General features: G+C 53.6%; 2 protein-coding genes across 5 annotated transcripts in view; one reads left to right on the top strand and one right to left on the bottom strand.

Annotated features, from left to right (window-relative positions):
* Positions 1 to 5,732: 5,732 nt before the first annotated feature.
* On the top strand, positions 5,733 to 8,733 carry LOC101788761 (protein FAM3B-like). Its single transcript, XM_005006073.2, has 4 exons — positions 5,733 to 5,787; positions 6,990 to 7,040; positions 7,635 to 7,722; positions 8,492 to 8,733. Exons 1-4 carry the CDS (start codon positions 5,733 to 5,735, stop codon positions 8,637 to 8,639), a joined length of 342 nt encoding a protein of 113 aa, XP_005006130.1. The 3' UTR covers positions 8,640 to 8,733.
* A 1,278-nt stretch (positions 8,734 to 10,011) lies between these two features.
* LOC100732131 (zinc finger protein 92-like) overlaps positions 10,012 to 18,110 on the bottom strand; it is a 38,423-nt gene continuing 30,324 nt past the window's right edge. For 2 of the 4 annotated variants that reach the window (XM_013158278.3, XM_063243417.1), the window contains 2 exons: positions 17,877 to 17,984; positions 10,012 to 10,798 (listed from right to left, as the gene is read on the bottom strand). In XM_013158278.3, coding sequence (XP_013013732.1) covers positions 17,926 to 17,984 — 59 coding nt within the window. In that variant the 3' untranslated portion in view covers positions 10,012 to 10,798; positions 17,877 to 17,925. The other 2 variants (XM_013158277.3, XM_063243426.1) reach the window with 2 other exon arrangements.

Here is an 18,110-nt window from a genome sequence, read left to right as displayed (position 1 = left end):
CAGCACAGGCTGGAAGAGAGACCCCGGAAACACAGACCTCCATTAAGAAGCCCATTCGGAGACAGGAGAATTGTCTAGGGGGAGGACAGGCCTGCTGTCTGGGTGTGGGCAACAATGGTCTCTATGAAAACAGTGACCATTTGTCCCATCTGATCTGTGAAGAGAGGGGTGATGGTGAAGAAGAGAGGAGCCCAGGCCATGGTGGAGATGCCCCAAAGCTGAGTCCTTCAGGTCACAAGATGAGACAGGAACCTCAAGCCTTTTATTCTCCCAGTTTATTACTGGTCAGGGTCTAGTTGCCTATGCAAATCTTCTCCTTACCCAAGTTAATATTAACAAGTGTGGTGTCTAAAATGGATAATTTCATGGATTTGGTTTCATACAGATTGCCTCAACTTGTGGCCAGACATTATCACCCTGTTGACTCATAGGAAACTTGCTGAGTCCCTTAACCACAAGCCTTAATGCACAGTCCATGTGTGTGCTTCAATTATCTCATCCTCCATTTCTGAAATTTCATGTTATAGCCCCAAATATTTTGCTTCTCTTGTGGCCTGCAGTGGGACACAGTGCCTCTGTCACCTAATTCCGAAACCTGTCCATGACATCTTTCCCAATTTCATCTTAGAACTATGGGGTTTGTAAACTATTACTCTGTAAACACTGTAATGTGCCCCTCCTGGGCCAGAGCTCCCACCTCACTCTGGGAGGAGAAGAGAAGAGAAGTGAGGGACTTGGCCGCTGCTCAGTGGGTATTTGGTTCTTTACTAGAGACCTCTGCTCACATCATCAGTGAATGCTGAGTGTTGTCCATGGGGGTCTCTGATGACTCTTAGGGAAACGCCCAGCAACTCCCCCATAGGAAATACATTTCCTACAGTCAATGTGATTGTAAACACAGATACACTTGTAGAAATTGGACCTGAGAAACCAGAATGTAAATTGGTTTTTAAAAAACTTAAAAGCTCATTTTTTATTACTTTTTGTTCCATATTTGAGTTTGCCTTCATTAAGTCCTTTATTTCTGTCTGTGATGAACTCATTAACATGACACAGGAAATAAATATCAATTAAGTATTGATATTGTGACTTCATGTTGCTTGATCCTGATAATTTCCCTTTCTTCAGATGTCTATAATTTAGAAAAACATTTTCACAAAATGTGGTATGAAGGAAAATAAGGAATGCACGATGTATCATGACGTAGATGATGCCATATTAAGGAGGATTCATCTTTCCTCCTGCTACACTCAGATTCTAGGTTACAGTCCAGTGGAGATGTGTGCACTGTACTCCAGACCTAGTCTGCAGTTCCAACTGGCTGTGTCCCCAATCCCAGCAGAGCTGGTCCACTTTGTGGAAATGCCTGTCTTTTAACTTAGCTGAGCTACATTAGGTTCAGGGGTCATCTCTCACATGAAGATCATCTTGAAGGCTGTGTAGGGACCTTCCTGCATGTTGGAACTGTCACAGTGGCTGCTATAGGATTGGGCAGGTTTTATTAAGTACACCGGGAAATACGGACTATTCTGTTGCTAAAACGGGTGTGCAAGCAATTTATTGTGAATCCATGACTATTGTGTGAAGTACTTTCAAAATGAGGGTGTAAATAATATCTAAAGTAAAGGCTAGAGCAAATCTCCTAGACTGACCTAAGTTTGGAGCAGGAAGGTGTCTCACATAGAGCCTGGGGGACTTTTCTCAACATCCTTCAGGCTCTTGAAAACACACTCCACACTGCCATCTGGTGAGAGGAAAAATATTCCCTCACCCGGGGAGGGATGAAAGCTGGAGAGCCAGAGTTTACAGGGCTGGTATTTCCAAACAGCACGGAAGTGACTTGCATGTCTGAATTGTAGGTTTATGGCCCGAGCAGAGATTTCATAGTTAGAGATGGTGAGGAAAGAAAGCTGCAGAAGGTAAGGGTTAGATGTAAATATATGTAAGTGCCAGGATTCTTCCAGGCACTTGGGGCATAGTTTTTGCGGTGACCCTTGGGATCCAGTGGTGCCCACCGTGATTTCACCAGTTTCCTTCCTAATGGCGTCTTTGTGCGTCCGTGGGGCTGAAGGTTCACCTGTTCTGTTTGTGCTTCGAGGAGCCAGCCCTGCGGCTCCTCCATGCTTTCTTACTGCTTTCCATTCTCCATCGTGTTCATTTCCGTCTCCATGGTTCCCCTCCTTCATTTCCACCCAGGTTTGCTGCCTTTGGAGCATCTCCAGGGTCTGCATTAGGTTATTGATTTGTGCTGCCTCTGTCCCGGAGAGCTCCCCCAGGCTGCTTTCCTGGTGTCCATTGCTGCCCCTGCTCTGCTGTGCCCACGCTGTCCCTGGACCCCAGCACTGTTGGGTGTCTTCCTTGGTTTCCCTGAGGCGCCCATCCAGGAGCGTGGGGCTAGGTTTCTGGTGTCTCCTAGTTTTCTGTGCCCTCCTCTGCCAAGGGCAGCTCTGATTCTGTGACATTCATGTCCACGGGTGTCAGGAGCTGACCCGCAGTTGTTTGGAGGAAGCCCCATGTGCTGTGGGGAAGACCGTGCTGGCTTAGGAGCAGGGGAAGGCGCTGTCAGGGTCTAGGGAGTGTGTGTACCCTAAGCCCTGGCTGTGGCCATGCCATGCTGTGGCTTTTGTTTAGTTGACGTGTCTCTTCTCAAGGGCTGGTATTGAGGTCCCCGCTGTGATCACCTGGATGTTTATTTAGTCTTCTGTGTCCATGGTGTTTGTTTCATGAGGAGTAAAAAGATTTAAACTGTATCCTGCCCGTGTGCCAAACACCCACAGTGAATGTCAGTGTCCTGTATTATAAACAGGAACAATAATAATAAAATTAACAATAATAATAACAGTGAGAGTGGGGAGAGGGTGTAGAGCTGGAGCGGGCAGGAAGGGAAGAGAAAGAATCAGAACCATCCAAGCTCTGTGCAGCCTCCTGCTCCCCAAGGAGAAGGCCAGCCTTAGGCACTGTGAATGTGGGCTCCTAAAATACAGACTGTGCCCTTCTGAGGTCAGACTGTCCCCATGCTGGTCATAGCTGCCCAGGCTGTGTGTGAGCCGGGCATTGGCTCTCCCTGGGGAGGGCTTTGTCTTCTCTGCTGTGGTCTCTGTGCCCTGTGATGTTTCCTGGCCTTGCAGAGGCCTTTTCCCTTGATGTGTCTCTCTCTGCTCTCTCTGGTTGTGTGGCCTGTGTTTTGGGGTGAATGTCCAAAACAGCTCTGCCCACCAGTGTCCTGGAGCTGCCCTGGGTGGCCTTTCCCCATTTAGGGTCTTGATATTTTTAATCCATTTTGAGATGAAATTTGTACGTGATCTGAGCTGAGTGTCTCATTTTATTCCTCATAGGTGAGTGTTCAGCTTCCCGACATGGTTTATTGAAGCGGCCTTTCTTTCCACAGTGAGGTGTTTTGGGGGAATTGGTCAAAAGTCAAATTCCAGTAAATGTGTTTGGTTTATTTCTGGACTCTCTGTCCTGCTCCATGGGTTCTATGCCATACCATGCCATTTTGATTGCTGTGTTCCATCATATAGTTTGAAATCAGGTCGTGTTGCGATGCCCCGGGATTGCTTTGGCCACTCAGGGTCTCTCGAGTTGCACATGAATTTTAACTTGTTTTTCTGTTCTGTGGGAATGCGGTTGGAATTTTGGTAGGGATCGCATCGGGTCTAGGGATTGGTGCGTGTGGCAGGGACACTGGAGAATGATGGTGCTCCTAATTCGCAGACACAGGAGACCTTCCCACTTCCTGTGCCCTGGTGTTTTCTCCCATCAGTGCGTCACGGTTTCAGTGTGCAGTGCTCGCTTCCTTGGCTAAATTTCCCCCTGAGATGTTTCCGGTTCCTGTAAATGGATCGTTTGCTCCGATTTTTTCTGAGTTCATTGTCAGCGGACAGCACCACTACAGAGCTCTGGGTGCTGATTTGCGTCCTGCAGCTTATGGGACTGGTTTATGGCTCTGGTCTTCACGGAGCCCTGCCTGTCAGCACCCAGGAGACCATTCCACCTCCCCTCTTCTCCTCTGCTGCCTCTGGCTCCCTGCTGCCTGGGCCCTTGCCCTGGCTTCCAGGACTGCGCTGGACAGAGGAGGCGAGTGTGGCGTCCTGTCCTGCGCTGATCCTGGAGGAGGCCACCTGGGCCCCTCACCGCTGGGGGGACGATGGCCCTTCCCTCCTGGAGGCTCCGCTTGGGCTTTTTCTTTAAGACCAAGGTTTCTACTTGGTCTTTTTCCTCTTTAGATGTGGGCTGTCCTTACCGTGGCCGCTTCACTGTGCAGAGGAGGCCTCCCCTCACCCCGCAGGGGGTGTCCTTCTGTAATGACGCCGAGATTCCTCCCAGGATTTTCTCGGAATCTGTGGATAGAAGCAGTGTGCTTTGTCCTCCTCCTTACAGGGGCCGCTGCCCTTACTGACTTTCCATGTGAGCTCAGCCCTCTGTGGGTGATGCCCAGCCAGTGCATCCTCCATGGTCTGGCCACCTTCCACTGGTTCACGCCTTGCTGGGAGCTTTGTCCTCTGTGCCCTCAGGGACCCAGTCCCTCCCTGCCTTGGCTTCATTTGGCTCATGGGTGAACGGGGCGAAGCTGCCCAAAGGCTGAGCACAAAGCCTCGCTGGCAGGGTTTTCCCACTGTGCTTGGTGGCCTCCCCCTCGTGTGTGTGTCACATCTCTGTCACCCGCACTTAAGACACAGTGAGCTGGAGACACCTGCTCCCTATGTGAGGAATGTTGTCACCAGGAGCTCTATCAGTTTAGCCCATGCGGGTCCTCACCTGGCCTGTCCTCAGAGCCCGCTCCTGCCCGCTGTGCTGCTTCCCAGAGAGCTAGCTCGCTGGGTCCCAAGGCTTCAGACCTGCAGGAGACACTGGTCCAGTGTGGCCCTGAGACCAGGACCCAGGCCTGGGGCCACCAGGCAGCCCTGCTGTGCAGCACTTCAGTGGCAGCGGGGAAGAGGGACTTCTGCCCTTTGTGACTCTTTCAACCCTGATCAAACACGGAGGAGCCTCCCTTACCTGCTGAGATTTTACCTCTTAACTCATTTCCCTCCTTCACGTGGTTCGGAAATTCGTGTCTGTATCAGAAAAGTACACGTGGAGAAGTCTTTCCTACAGGCCCGATTCACCATTTCACATCTTTGGTGCTAGTTTCTGATTTGCCACCTTAATGCTTCATGGCAAAACAAACTCTTTCACACCTGTGCATGTTTGTGTTTCACTTATGTGTGTTATGCATGTACACAGGAGCACACCTATGTGGGTGTATACATAAACACGTGAACATGCTCTTCTCACATGAAAGCTGGGAGCCCCACAATTTGCATGGAGCTTTCCCGACTGAGCCGTGTCACAGAGCTGGCCCCGTAGGGTACAGACAGATTTCCCTATTTCTGTCCGGGTGTCTTGTGCTCTGCAGCAGGGATGGGCTCACACCGAATCACCACTTGGCGCTTCTCATGAATACAGTGTTTATGTGTGGAGAGCGGGTGCTCAGGGGCAGGTTGAGTAGGGAGCCTGGGTGAAGGATGCCAGACCCCCAGCCCACCATACCCCCACTGCGGCCTTTCGCCTGTGCTGTAAGAAGCAGTGCAGGCTTTGCTGGGGACGGGGTCTGCAGAGAGGGGCAGGCCTTCCCAGGGCTCCCAGCACTGCCTGCACTGCAGCCTTGGCCGGAAGAGGGCTATGCCCTGTGCTGTTCGCAGCCCTGCAAGGAGGGCGGCTAGGCTGATGCCAGCTCCCATTCCAGGCTCATGGGAGAGACGTTGGGGAACATCTCGAGAGGCATCAACATCGTCATGGTCAGCTGTGAGTCAGTGCATCCTTCCCCAGAGTCCGCAGGGCCCCAGAGGGATTCTTACAGCAGCCCTGGGTTTTCAGGCTGTATTTTAGCGCACTTTACAGTTGTATAGTTAATTCTACACTCTTAGTGGCTCCAGTGACAATAGAAAGTGACCGGAAAGCTGGGTATAAAGGGCTGTGCGGTCAAACCAAGGCTGGGCAGAGGAGGCCCCCGCAGGCCCAGCTGAGTGGCCGTGCTGGGCCAGGGCAGTGATGGGGCTGCTGCCCCCCTCCACCCAGAGCTGGGCGACACTGTCTGCCTGTCTCCATCCTGTGACCCAGGGCCCGTGGAACTCAAACTTTGGATCCTATGAGGGGCAGCAGACCCCTTGGGTCCCAGCAGAGGAGCCAGGGCAGCTCAGAGACAGAGTTCCCTGCAGTGTCCCTGGGCAGGCTGGCAGTGAGGGCGAGTGTCGGCAGGGCTGGGCGCATGAGACAAAATGCTGCCAGACCAGGAGCCCTGGGCACCCTGTTGTCAGGGCAGGAAGGACCAAGGGGGTGGAGGGAGGAGCTGTGTTGAGATTCGCTCTGCCTAAAGTCCTCAAATCACAGTGCCCTGTGCAGTGGCCCCAGGTAGATAGTAGCGCATCTCACACAGGCTTAGAAGTGTCCTCTGCTCTAGCAGCAGGTGAAGGGACAGTGGAAACGTGGTATTTGCACACCATGGAGTACTACTGTGCCATGAAGAAGGGCAAAGCTGAGTCTCCTGTAGGCTAGTGGATGCCCCTTGAGACTGTCATATCAAGTGAAATTTACCAGACGCACACTTAAATGTCACCTGGCCTGTCTCACAGGAGGACCCAGGGCATAAATAAGTCAGAGAGCAAGACAGAAGCTAACAGGAGACAGGGAGATGGGTCCATTGAAAAGGGCAGGGAACCCGAGGGAGGGAGGAAGGGAGGGACAAGGAGGAGAAAGCACTGAGGTCCCTGCGCATCTCCCCGGAATGCAGCCCTCGTGGCCCGCAAGCAGGCATGAATGACAGAACAGTGGGAGGGACAGTTCAGAGCAGCTGCCTGGGGCTGTCCTTGTCCTCTTCCCCCATGGCTGGACCGTGCTCTCTCTCAGCTGTCTGTTGATGGACACAGGGCAGAAGCATGCCCTTGGGGCCCTGGTCCACCGGCCCTGCCCCTGCGAGCTCACTCTGAAACGTGGTCTGTCACTTGCAGATGTGACCAGGAAGGTGATAGCAGCCCGAACCTTCGATATGTACGCAGGCAGTTAGGGAGCATGCGTCTATCACAGTGCAGGTGACTGTGATCATCCCTGGGCAAACCGTGGAGGGAGATCGAGGCGCCAGCTCAGGAGAGAGCAGGATCCCAGTCTGCATCCCAGTCTGCACTGCAGGATGCACTGTGGCATCCTGGGTTCAGGCCCCGCCCGGGCAGCTTAGTGATCTAAGCAGCCAGGACCCCAGCGATGACAGGAGCAGTAAAAAGGGTGGTGGACCTGGCTCATGCAGAGCCCTGGGTCCACTGTCCAGTGTCGGGGGGAAAGAGACGTCCCCGGGGGCCCAGCCTGGAGGACGCAGACAGCACCTTCGGGTCCGGTTTCTCCTAGGCATCTCCTGAGGAGCTCTGTCCAGCTCCAAGGAGCCTGTCCTCTGGCGTCCCTGTCACTCATCCCATAGTCCTGCAAGGCATCCATGCAATGCACCCCTCCTAGTCCCCAGGCATTGGTGGGAAGTGTGAGGGCCATGGTTGCTGGTCATGCCCAGCCCTGGTGGTCAGGGGTTGGTGCACATGAGGAGGCTGAGGCAGGAGGGCAGGCCCCGTGCCTGGGGAGGACCCTGACCCCCTCTCTGTGGCCCCCAGATAACTCAGCACCCATGATCCAGTTCATTCAGAGCGCACCTGCAAAGTCCCTGCTGCTCATGGTGACCCATGAGGATGGAAGCACCAGGTGAGAAGGGACAGAGGAGCCACAAGGGTTCCCCAGCCTCATCCTGGGGTGGAGTGAGGGGGACAAGTAGCCTGTGGGCCCCAGGCTTCTTGAGGGAAGAGGAGTGGCAGGCGGTGACCAAATGGGGCGGGCAACTCACATCTGATTGCTAACCAGAGTGTGGGGAGCTCAGGGCAGCAGCCACAGTGGGCGGACACAGCTCGGCCTCTCCGGGCAGGAGACCCAGCCCCAGGGGGACACATTTCTGTCCATGGGTAGCAGAAGGGGCAGGCTGGCCTGTACATGCACACACCCCTTCCGCCCTGCAGTTCCCAAACACATCTGACCTCAGAGTGCTTGAAGATTTTCCTCCCCTCACACAGACTTTGCTGTAGTGGGTTGGAGGCCCTTGCGATCTTCACTGGGACAAAGGCCAAGCATGAGGGCCTTGAAAATCAAGGGCAAAGATTCTGGGCCCCAGGCTGAAACCAGCTGGATGGGGTGTGAGGCCTGTCATCCCAGCACAATCTGGAGGCTGAGGCAAGAGGGCTACAGGTTTGAGCCCAGCCCTTGTCTCAGAGTAAAAAAGAGGGCAGGGAAGCAGCTCGGTTCAGAGGCCCTGTTCTCAATCCCCAGTGTTGTAAACGGGGGCTCTGGGTAGGACCCAGTGTCAGCAGATGCGGCTCCCCCAGCTCCCCTGCGTCTTCAGCTACTGTTGGCACCAATCCAGGGATAGCAGTGGACACAGCAGGGCTGGGGCCATGCTTATACCACCCTGTTTCGCCTGCAGACTCAAGGCTGAGGCCAGGAAAGCCATTGAGACGCTGGGAAGCATAGAGATCCGGAATGTGAGCTTCAGGTCCAGCTGGGTCCTGGTACAGAAGGTCAGGCTCCCGCAGCCCCTGCTCTGGGGATGGGGACAGTTCCCAGGTTGGTAGAGGTGAAGGCCTCAAGGGTACAGGCACCGAATAAGTGCTCCGTCGTCATGAGGCTCTTCAATTGCTTGTTTTTCTATTTTGAGACAGAGTCTCACATGAGCTCACTAGGATGCCCTGGAACCCACTGTGTAGCCTGTGCTGGTCTCAAACTCACAGGGACCCTCCTGCCTCGCATCCCGAGTGCTGGCATTATAGATGCTGAGCTCCTGGTGCTATTTTAGTGACCTGTCCTGGGGTTGATTGCACCCCGCCCCTTTGTCAAAGTAAAGGCGCAAAAGAAGGGCATCCTAACTCTGTGAACTCCCAAGTGGCCGTGAGGTCTAGCAGAGTTTGGCAGAGGCAGGCAGTGGACACCTCCGGGGTCTTCACTGCAGCCTCTCAAGCCAGCAGAAGAGAGCAGGTTCAGGGGCAAGAAGTGGACTTCGGGCTGTGCAGTGAGTGTCCAGTTCCATGGGGGGCACTCAATCACTTCGGGCTCGACTTGGATGCTGGGCCCTGGGTCTGGTCACAGGGTCAGCAGGGATGGACGGAGCAGCCTGACCTGGTAAGGTGTAGGATGGGGGCTAGGGGAGGTGAGACCCGTGGCCTTGGAGGGACCCTGTAGCCTTGGGCGCTGGGGTCAGACTGTGGCTGTCCTCGCACAAAGTCCACCATGGTGCAGGATGGGTCAGGTGGTTTTCCAGGGCCCTGCCTGGGCTGCTCCTCACCTACTGTTGCCTCTGGCTCTGCCATAGGCACTAGCTGGGAGTGCCCCGGCCTCTGATGCCCTGACCCGTACAGGTCGAGGGGAGCCCAGCTTGAAAGGCTGTGGTCAGGTTTGCCGGGCATGTACCTGTCCTGTGGAGCATTCCTCAGGCCCAGGTGCTGTGCCACGGCAGCACCCCACAGGCCAGCACTGAGGCCCCAGGTCCCAAGCCTGCTAGGACATGTAGCACAGCCTGAGGTGGTCAGGGTGCCCTGGCTCTGTGCTCCGGGGCTGGCAGTGTGACCTCTCAGGACCTGGGACCCTTGCCTGTAGGAAAGGGGGAGGTCAGTGCCAGCATGGTCCTGTGAAGCACCAGGGTTAGCTCGGCACGGTGGTGCAACCTGCACCCCGACCTCAGGAGGCTGAGGCGGGCTGATGGCCAGGCTTGACTTGCAACAGGGAGTGAGACTGTTCAGTGAGATGGGGACGGATTCTTCAGGGAATGGTGCCGGGAAAGACGGACGTCCATGTGTAAACCAAACAGATACAAAGGTTAACACAGCATGGACTGCATACCTGGGCCTCACCACTGGGACATTCAGATCCCGGGAAAGGCAGATGCAGATCTGTGTGACCTGGGATCAGCCAGCGATTTCTTAGAGATGGAACCAGTAATGACACAGCAGAAATAGATAGATTGGTCTTTGTCAAAATTAAAGGCTTTTCTGCCCCCAAAGAACACTGCGGAGTAAACAGCGCATAGAGTGTGAATACCTGGAAATAACAGACCTGGGTTCGGAATACAAACAGAACTCTTCCTTGCTTCCTTCCTTCCTTTCCCTTCCTTCTTTCATCCCTTTCTCCTTCCTCCCTTCCTTCCTTCTTGCTTCCTTGCTTCCTTTCCTTTTTTCGAGGCAGGGCTTCACTGTGCAGTGCCTTGAACTCATAGAGACCTTGAACTCCTGGAGACCCTGCTGGCTCAGCCTCCTCAGTGCTGGGCTATGAACAGGCTGTGTACATAACTCTCACAGCCTGACAGTAAGAAGTGCACAGTTTCACATTGGATGCAGGGCTGACAGGGCTGGAGTAAATGTTTCCTCAGAGCCACTGCGTGGATGGACGGGTGTGATCATCAGTGGTGGGAAGAAGGCGAATGAGAGTGGGCAGGAGAGGCCACCCGGCCCTGCGCTGGGGTGGCTGCTGTGCTGAGGAGAAACCATCTGCCTTGGCTGCGGATGAGACGCGCGATGGTGGCACTTGGGGCCATTCCTCGAAGTTGGGGAAGTGAACTTGGGAGCTGACGGGCACCCTCAGGTCCCCACCGAGACAGTGGGGCACCTTCACCCTGGCCCTGGGCTCAGAAGCAGCATCAGAGTCCACCAGACACAGCCACGGTGCCAAAGCAGGGGTTGAGCCAAGCTTCTGGGTCTTCCTCCATCCTCGCCACCCTGGGACGAGCCTCCAGACCTCATGGCTGGTGACAAAAGCCAAGCACACAAGTTAACCCATGGGAGACTCCTGTGTGATCTCCAGGGTGCAGGGCCCTCAGGGTCAGGGGCAAGATGGCTGCTCAAGGGTCTGCAGGTCCTCGTCGGATGAGGAAATGCTTGGGAACTGACCAAAGGGGCAGCCGGGCGTCCTGCTGCTCTGTGTAACCATGTGGTACTGTCACTGGATCCGGAGCTGTGCACTGTGGTACATGCCCAGCCCTTTTGGAGTTTTTGAGACAGAATCTCGCTAAATTGCCCCTGCTGGACTTGAATTTCTGATCCTCCTGCCTCAGCCTCCCAGAGTGCTGGTGTTATAGGTGTGCACCACCACACTGAGCCTTAAAGGTGCATCTTATCTCCAGCTCCCACGAGGAGGTCACTGCAAATCTGGATTAGTAAAAACTAAACCTTTTTAAAAATTCAAGGAGAAGAAAGATCCATCCTGCTCTCAGACCTAAAAACCAAACCCCACAGCTGTTTTCCACCTTGGATAGGGGCAGCCAAATTTGCATTTGCATTTTAATTTAGTAAAATTAAAGAGAATCTAACTGCTGATCCTCCATCCACGTTTCCTAGCTTAGTGTGGTGGGCAGCACGAACATCACTGTTGTCACAGAAAGTCTGAGGCTTCACTCTGATGTCATTGAGAATCATGATGCAGGAGCCAGGTGTGGTGCACACCCGTAATCCCAGCCCTTGGGAGGCTGAGTCATGAGGATCACTGTGAGTTCGAGGCCAGTTTGGGCTACACAGTGAGTTCACTCCTAGCCTGAACTGCATAGCGAGAATTTGTCTCAAAATGCAAAAAAAAAAAAAAAAAAAAAAAAAACCAAAACAAAAAACGAAAACAAAACAAAACAAAACAAAAAAAACAAGAATCATGTAGGGGGACTTGGCTGTTGGCTGCCCCCCTATTCCAGTGGAGCCCGCTCTGGGAGGTCGCTCTGTCCTGTCCCTTTGCTCAGGGCTCACCTAGGCTAAGCCTCTGTCCATCCACTGTCATAGTGAGTAATGGGACTCTTCCTCTGCCCTCCCGCAGATCAACCACTCTGACAGTGCCAAGAACAGGTACTGTGGCTGGCCGGCAGAGGTCCAGATTGAGGGCTGCGTACCCAGGGAGCCCAGCTAGTGCTACACATGCTCAATATACGTGTTGGTATGGCCTGAGAAGCTGCTAGGTCCGAGGGTCCCTATGTGACGAGTATTTAGAGCTTGGTGTCAGCCAGGACAGTTCTGGCTTTGTGAAGTCACAGCACATGACCAAACCACCATGTGGCACTCGCCGAGGTGCCCCAGGCTGGCCAAGACAGCCCTGCGAGTGCCCTGCCCAATGTCAGGGTCACTTCACCCTGCTCCCTCTCTGGGGGCTCCAGCAGGGCTGTAAGGTAGCAAACTCTTGGAAATGCTGACATGAGCCTCTTGTGAGGGGACACAGCTGGGCCCCTTAGGTGGAAGTAAGGTCCAAGGGTCTGCCTTTGGGGTTCTTGTGGGGTTGCCATCACCAACAGCCCTGTTGCCAGCCTGTGCTGGCCCTGCAGGTCTCCACTGCTTGGGAGGGAGAGGCCACCTAGGTGCTGGCAACATGGTCACTTAGTGTTTATGGAGCTTGGAAGTCCTACCAAACCTAAGGGACCCAGTGAGAGATCTCCATGGTGGTGCAGAAGTCAGGTGACAGAAGAAGCCCTTGGGGGCGGGGGCAGGGGACTGTTGGATCCCTTTATAGCGTGGCAAGGTTCTGCAGACCCAGGTGAGATCCTGATCAAACTGCAGAAGCAGCAGCAGCCCTGTGTAGATTGGGGAATTTGTACCCGGGAGAAACCTGCACAGCCCCAGCCTCCTCCAGCCTTAGTCAAGTTAGGAACCCCCAGTTCTGCATGGCACAGGGCATGTTTCACTTCCCCACTTCACTTAGAGACACCTGGGATGTGTGGGGGTCATGGTGACACTGCCCAGGTTACTCTTAGGGGACCTGCAAGCTGATTTTTCTAAAAACACTGATGCCACTTGGGCCTGCAGGCATCTGGGAGGTGACTAAATGGGCTGGCGGTGTGACATCTCAGTCTTCATGTGACATTGCTGTCCCTTTGACATCGGGTCCCTGTGGTCAGATTCAGCCAAACCCAGCATATATATGAGTTGATCATTGAAAACCACACTGTTCCAGCTTGTGACATGGGCTAAATTGGCTCCTTCATCTCTGCCTACATCTGTCCATCCACACATCCTCTATCCATTCACCTACTCCCCATGCAGTCATTAATCCATCTCTCTCCCATTCTCCGTCCATCCATCTCCCCTCCCCCACCATCCTCCATCCATCCATTCATCTCTACCCATCCTCCACCCACTCATCCATTTCCCTGTCCATCATCTCCTTAGCCACCCACCCCCCATCAACCCATGCATTCATCTCTCCCTCCATCCTTCATCCTTCTGTCTTTCCTGCATCCATCCATTCATCTGTTCCCCTTCTATCTCCCAGTATCCATCCATTCAGTCTCCACCCCATCTATCCCCCAGTTGTTCCTCATCCCTGTCACCCATTCCGCCATCCTTCTGTGTCTCCTCCCCTCTCACTAAAACTTGTTTGGCCTGAGCTGGTGGTCACTTTTGCTAGCTTCTCCATACACATATGTGATTGTAGTCAGGGTTTGTAAGAGAAGAGAGTCAACACAGAACACTTAATTTATAGGATGATCTTCTGATAGTCACCAAAAAGTCAAATGCAGAAGGGTGCCAGGGATCTGTTCACACACTAGTTCACCATATAATCCAGCTGAGGGCCTGGATCCCGCAGCAGTGTCCTCCATGAGTCCAGCTCAGGGAGCCCATAACAGTGTCTGACACAATCTGCATAAATCACCTGCACTATGAGGGCCCAAAGGGCAGTGGGGGAAGACAGACAGTCTGTGCCCGCCGGATGTACAAGCTGGGCAGGCAGCCTGTGGATCACCAGAGCCAGGAAGCAAGGCTCAGGGTAAGTAAGAACCAGGGCTCCCCTGAAGAGAACCACCGCCTCCCCAATGACAGGGAGGACCTGAGTCCTCTGAGGATGACAGCAGCTGAGTTCCTATCAGGAAGCCAGTGTGACAGCTTCTCCAGGAGAAGCAACATTGGCCCACCTTCCCCTCCATCCTCTTCCTATGCTGTTGGCAGTGATCCTCAGGGGGCCTTCCACAGCCAGCCCCAGACCCACTCAGTTCAGCTGGGTGACCAGTAGTTAATCCACTACAAGCCATCCCTGGTCAACTTGATGACCAGACACATTTCCTTAAACAGTAATCTCCAGGGGCACATTTGTTAAAAGGTCTATTCCAATTTGCAGTAACTTAACAATTGCGTACATACAATTCTTACACACTCAGTTCCACACCGGAAACAAATAATCAAGTTTAAGACCACAGTGATAAGATTGTAGGGCATCCAAAACATGAGAAGTATAAAACAAAAGAGGCCTTTATTCTGAGAACTCAGAGAGAAAACCAAATACCCCCTCCCCACCACCACCACTAAAGTCTGGCTTTCTCTGTCTGGAGGACATGTTATGTGGGGGCATATAAGTAGCTTAGGTTTAAGGTGGTGCCTGAGGGGCATTAGGGAAGCGCAGGTATCTCATTGCTATTCATTTCCTGCCAGAGGCAAATTCCTAGGGGTGGGGAAGATAAGAGCCACAGGTAAATTCCTAGGGGCAGGGAAGACAGAGCTCCTTGGTTCTGCCTCTAAGGCTTTACCTGCTAGTGTCCTGTCTGGGCCAAAAGCATTTCACACAGTATCTTGCCTAAATAACCTGATTACACACATGAATCTAAAACTACATTCAGATCATATCGAGGAGCTATTGTAATCACAAGCCTTGCTTCCCATTAATTTTCAACAGCAGGGCAGCACTAAGAAATGACCCAGGGAATCTCTGGCATGTCAAACACCCTCTTCCCTTCTGGTGAGAGTCCTCAGGCATTCTTCCCTTTTCCTTTTCCTCCTCAACAGCTACATTCCCCTCTGTTGCAGCCCTGCAATTCACAGCTCCCCTGGGGTCACCCCTCTGGCCAAAGGCTTCATATCCCCCTGCTGGCTCTGCACTTTTAATTCCCAGTGTAGAGCTGGCCAGAAGCCCTCCCCAGTAATCATGCCACCATGTCAGCACCATCATGCATGGGAATTTCTCTGCCACCAGGGAGTGTCTCCAAAATGCAGACCAACTTCCTGCCAAAGTACAGCAAACATCATCTCTCTCCAGCAGCCAGGGTGGTCCTTAATGCAAGCCTTCTGAGCTGCCTCCTGGCTGGTAGCTTCTCCACCTGTACTCTGCTCTCCATGCTCTGGCCAGAATCTCCCAGCATACAGGGGCTGCCTCTTTGGCCAGTGTCACCAAGCTTTTCCGCATCAATCCCCAAGGCTCTTACACCACATGGCCAGGCAGTAGCACAGCAATGGACCCTCTCCTGGTACCAGTTTCTGTATCAGTGTTTCACTAGAGAAACTGATATGACATAAGATCACAAATATAAAAGACTCACAAGCCTGGCTTATGATGGTCAGCCATGGAGCCGAATAAAGAACAGTGCAGAGAAGTCTGCATGCTGAAGACCAAAGCTTCCAGTCTACACTCCGGAGCTGCCGTGTCCCAGGCAAATGCACGTCAGTAGTCTGAAGAGTCTGTACCAGAAGGCTGAGGACTAACGGGTTCATGGCAGAAGCTGAAGAGTCTGTGCTGGAGGCCAGGAGATGACATCCAAGCAGAGAAAAACACTGGAGCTCCTCCAGAACACGGAAACCAGTCCCGCCTTCCTCATGGCTCCTTCATACAACTCCATGCTGCAAGCTGGAGTGCAGGATTGCTGAGCTGCTTTAGTGAAGCTTCTGCACTTCTCAAACTGATCTTGTCAGTGAACCATTGCCTACACGCTTGTATTCCCACCTTTGTTCTTCCAGGGGAGATCCCCAGGCTTTCCATCATCAGTGCCCTGACTATGAATTCAGTAACTCACCCATGGCGTTGCCTGCCACAGAGAAAGATTGATGACCTATTTATTCCTTAGGTGGGTCCAGCATCTCAATAATACTAGGTGGTTCGTACCCAAAGGTGTCTCTGTGCATCCCAGTGCCTTACAGTCCTGTGATTGTGATGAAGTGTCCTGGAGGATCTCCCCACACAGTTTGGGAATCACAGTCTGGTAGGACCCAAGCTGTAGCCCAAATGTACAGGGTTGAGTGGGGAGGACGGTGAGAGGATGGAAAATAAAGAGGAGAGGAAAGCTGGGGTCCAGTGGAGCCCTCTCTCCTAATGGGATAGAAGGAACTGCCCAGCCAGTGTTGTACAGTTATTTATACACTCAGGAGAAGGATGTCAGGATCTGCCCTGCTGCCAGCTACCTGTCTACCTGGCTGGCTGGGCTCTGCCTTAGTGGAGCTGGGGTGGCTGGTTTACCTGGCTTGCTTTGGGCTCTGGGTTCTCAGGGCTGGCCTTGCTTTAGCCCCACACACCTGATCGATCTTCAGCTTCAGTGGCTCCCTACAGGCTTACACTCTTGAGTCATTTTTTAACCTGCACATCTCTCCAGGGGCTCCTCTGTGACTTAGGTAATTCCATCCAAGGATTCAGTGGAGGGAATGCAGTCTCCATGGACCCGGCATGGTGCTGCCTTTGCAGGGATGAGGCCCCTGCTCCTAAGATGGCAGCCAGCAGCCTTCTTCGCCTCCCACCCCCACCTGGTCTCACAACAGGTGTCTGTGGGCAAGAGCTCCAGGGAGATAAAGTGGGGAGGAGCCCAGCGAGGCGGGGCTCAGGCTGCGCCTATGGAGATGGTGGAGTCTGGGCCCAAGCAGCAGAGGCCTGTGGATCCCATAACCTGTCCTTACATCCACCATGACACCTCATGTGGACCTCGTGCCACCACCATTCTTTCCCCGCCGAGAATACCCTCTGCCCTGGTGCAGACGCCACCGTCCTGTGTGTTTCAGACCCCGGGCACTGCTGCACTGGTCACACTGATAACTCTCTCTGTTGCTTGCTGATCTCTGGGCCTTAAACCAACTTATCATTAGGTGCTGAAACTCAGTGGCCTCACCAGCTCCCTGAGGCTGTCTTTGTCACTGCTGTCCCTCCACAGGATACCGACCGCCCTCTGCAACCCAGGCAGCATCCTCTCTGAGGTGGGTGAGTCTCTAGTGTCCTCCAGGGGATTTTGCTGTTTTCCTCTGTCTGTCCACCTGAAAATCGTAGAGTTAGGTCTCCACACTGGGGCACTGTCCCCTTGGCCTCCCCCTTCAGGAGCTGGGGACTCTGGTCTCCTGCAGGTAGCCAACATTACCAGCACAACCTCTGGAGTCCTGGGACTCCCGTCTCTCAGCTCTTTTCCTGCCCTCTGCCTGGGGAGAGGAGACCCCAGCCACTCTGCCACAGGCAATTCTGGCTCCTCTCTGCCCACCCAAGGCCTTCTCTCCTTCTGTCCCTTAGAACCCTAAAGTCTCTGTCCAGGAGGGGACGCATCAAACCAAAACATTATTTTCCTCCACAACATGGTTCCATAACTAATAATCAGTCACCTCCACGTGGACCCTTGGACCCCCACGCACTTCAGAACTCAGACAGTGCTTGCAGTGACAAGCAGTTTGAAGCATTGGGTTGCAGGTTTATCTGTAGGTTCCCACCTGCCTCTCAGTCCTGTGCTGTTTTTTAGACTCTTCTTCCTCTCTGTCACATCTCTGTGTCCTTGAACCTCAGTTCTACCCTGGCACTGCGCCCCCAGGGGATAGGTCCCAGTCTCAGTCCCCCTAGCTCTGTGTCATCAAGGCCTCTTCCCCCTCTTCACCTGCTTTCTCTGCCCCACACCTGGGCTCCCTCCTGACCCTGATCCTGAGTGGGATCTGGGCTCCCCCTCCAGGAGGGGCAGGGAGAGGGTGCCAGCCACACTCCTGTTCCTTGCTGCCTGTTTGACACAGTCTGCCCTGCTCCAGACCCCCTCACAATGTTTCTTCCTCTCTGCCTTCTGACTTGGGGTGGCAGAGCTGTGCACTGTGAAAACACCAGAAGCACCCCAGGAGATCACTGCCATGATTTACCTAAAGTGCCCCACGGTACCCTAGGAACAGATGTGCCTTGAGTGGGCCATCAGTTTTCTGCTGTCCACTGTGATACTGGCCTTGGACTCGGCCTCCCGAGGGCTGGTTCTATAGGTGAAAGAAAAAAAACAAGAGTAAGTCTAGGGATTTGGTCTGGAAAAGGACTCACCAGACATGAGAACCACACAGACTGTTCCCAGGCTGGCCCCGGGTGGCTGTGGTCTAGTTGGGACA

This window comes from Cavia porcellus, unplaced genomic scaffold, assembly GCF_034190915.1.
Source record: "Cavia porcellus strain 051 isolate PalLab524CR breed Dunkin Hartley unplaced genomic scaffold, mCavPor4.1 scaffold_2, whole genome shotgun sequence".
Taxonomy (NCBI): domain Eukaryota; kingdom Metazoa; phylum Chordata; class Mammalia; order Rodentia; family Caviidae; genus Cavia; species Cavia porcellus.
This window is presented reverse-complemented; position numbering and strand designations above follow the sequence as displayed.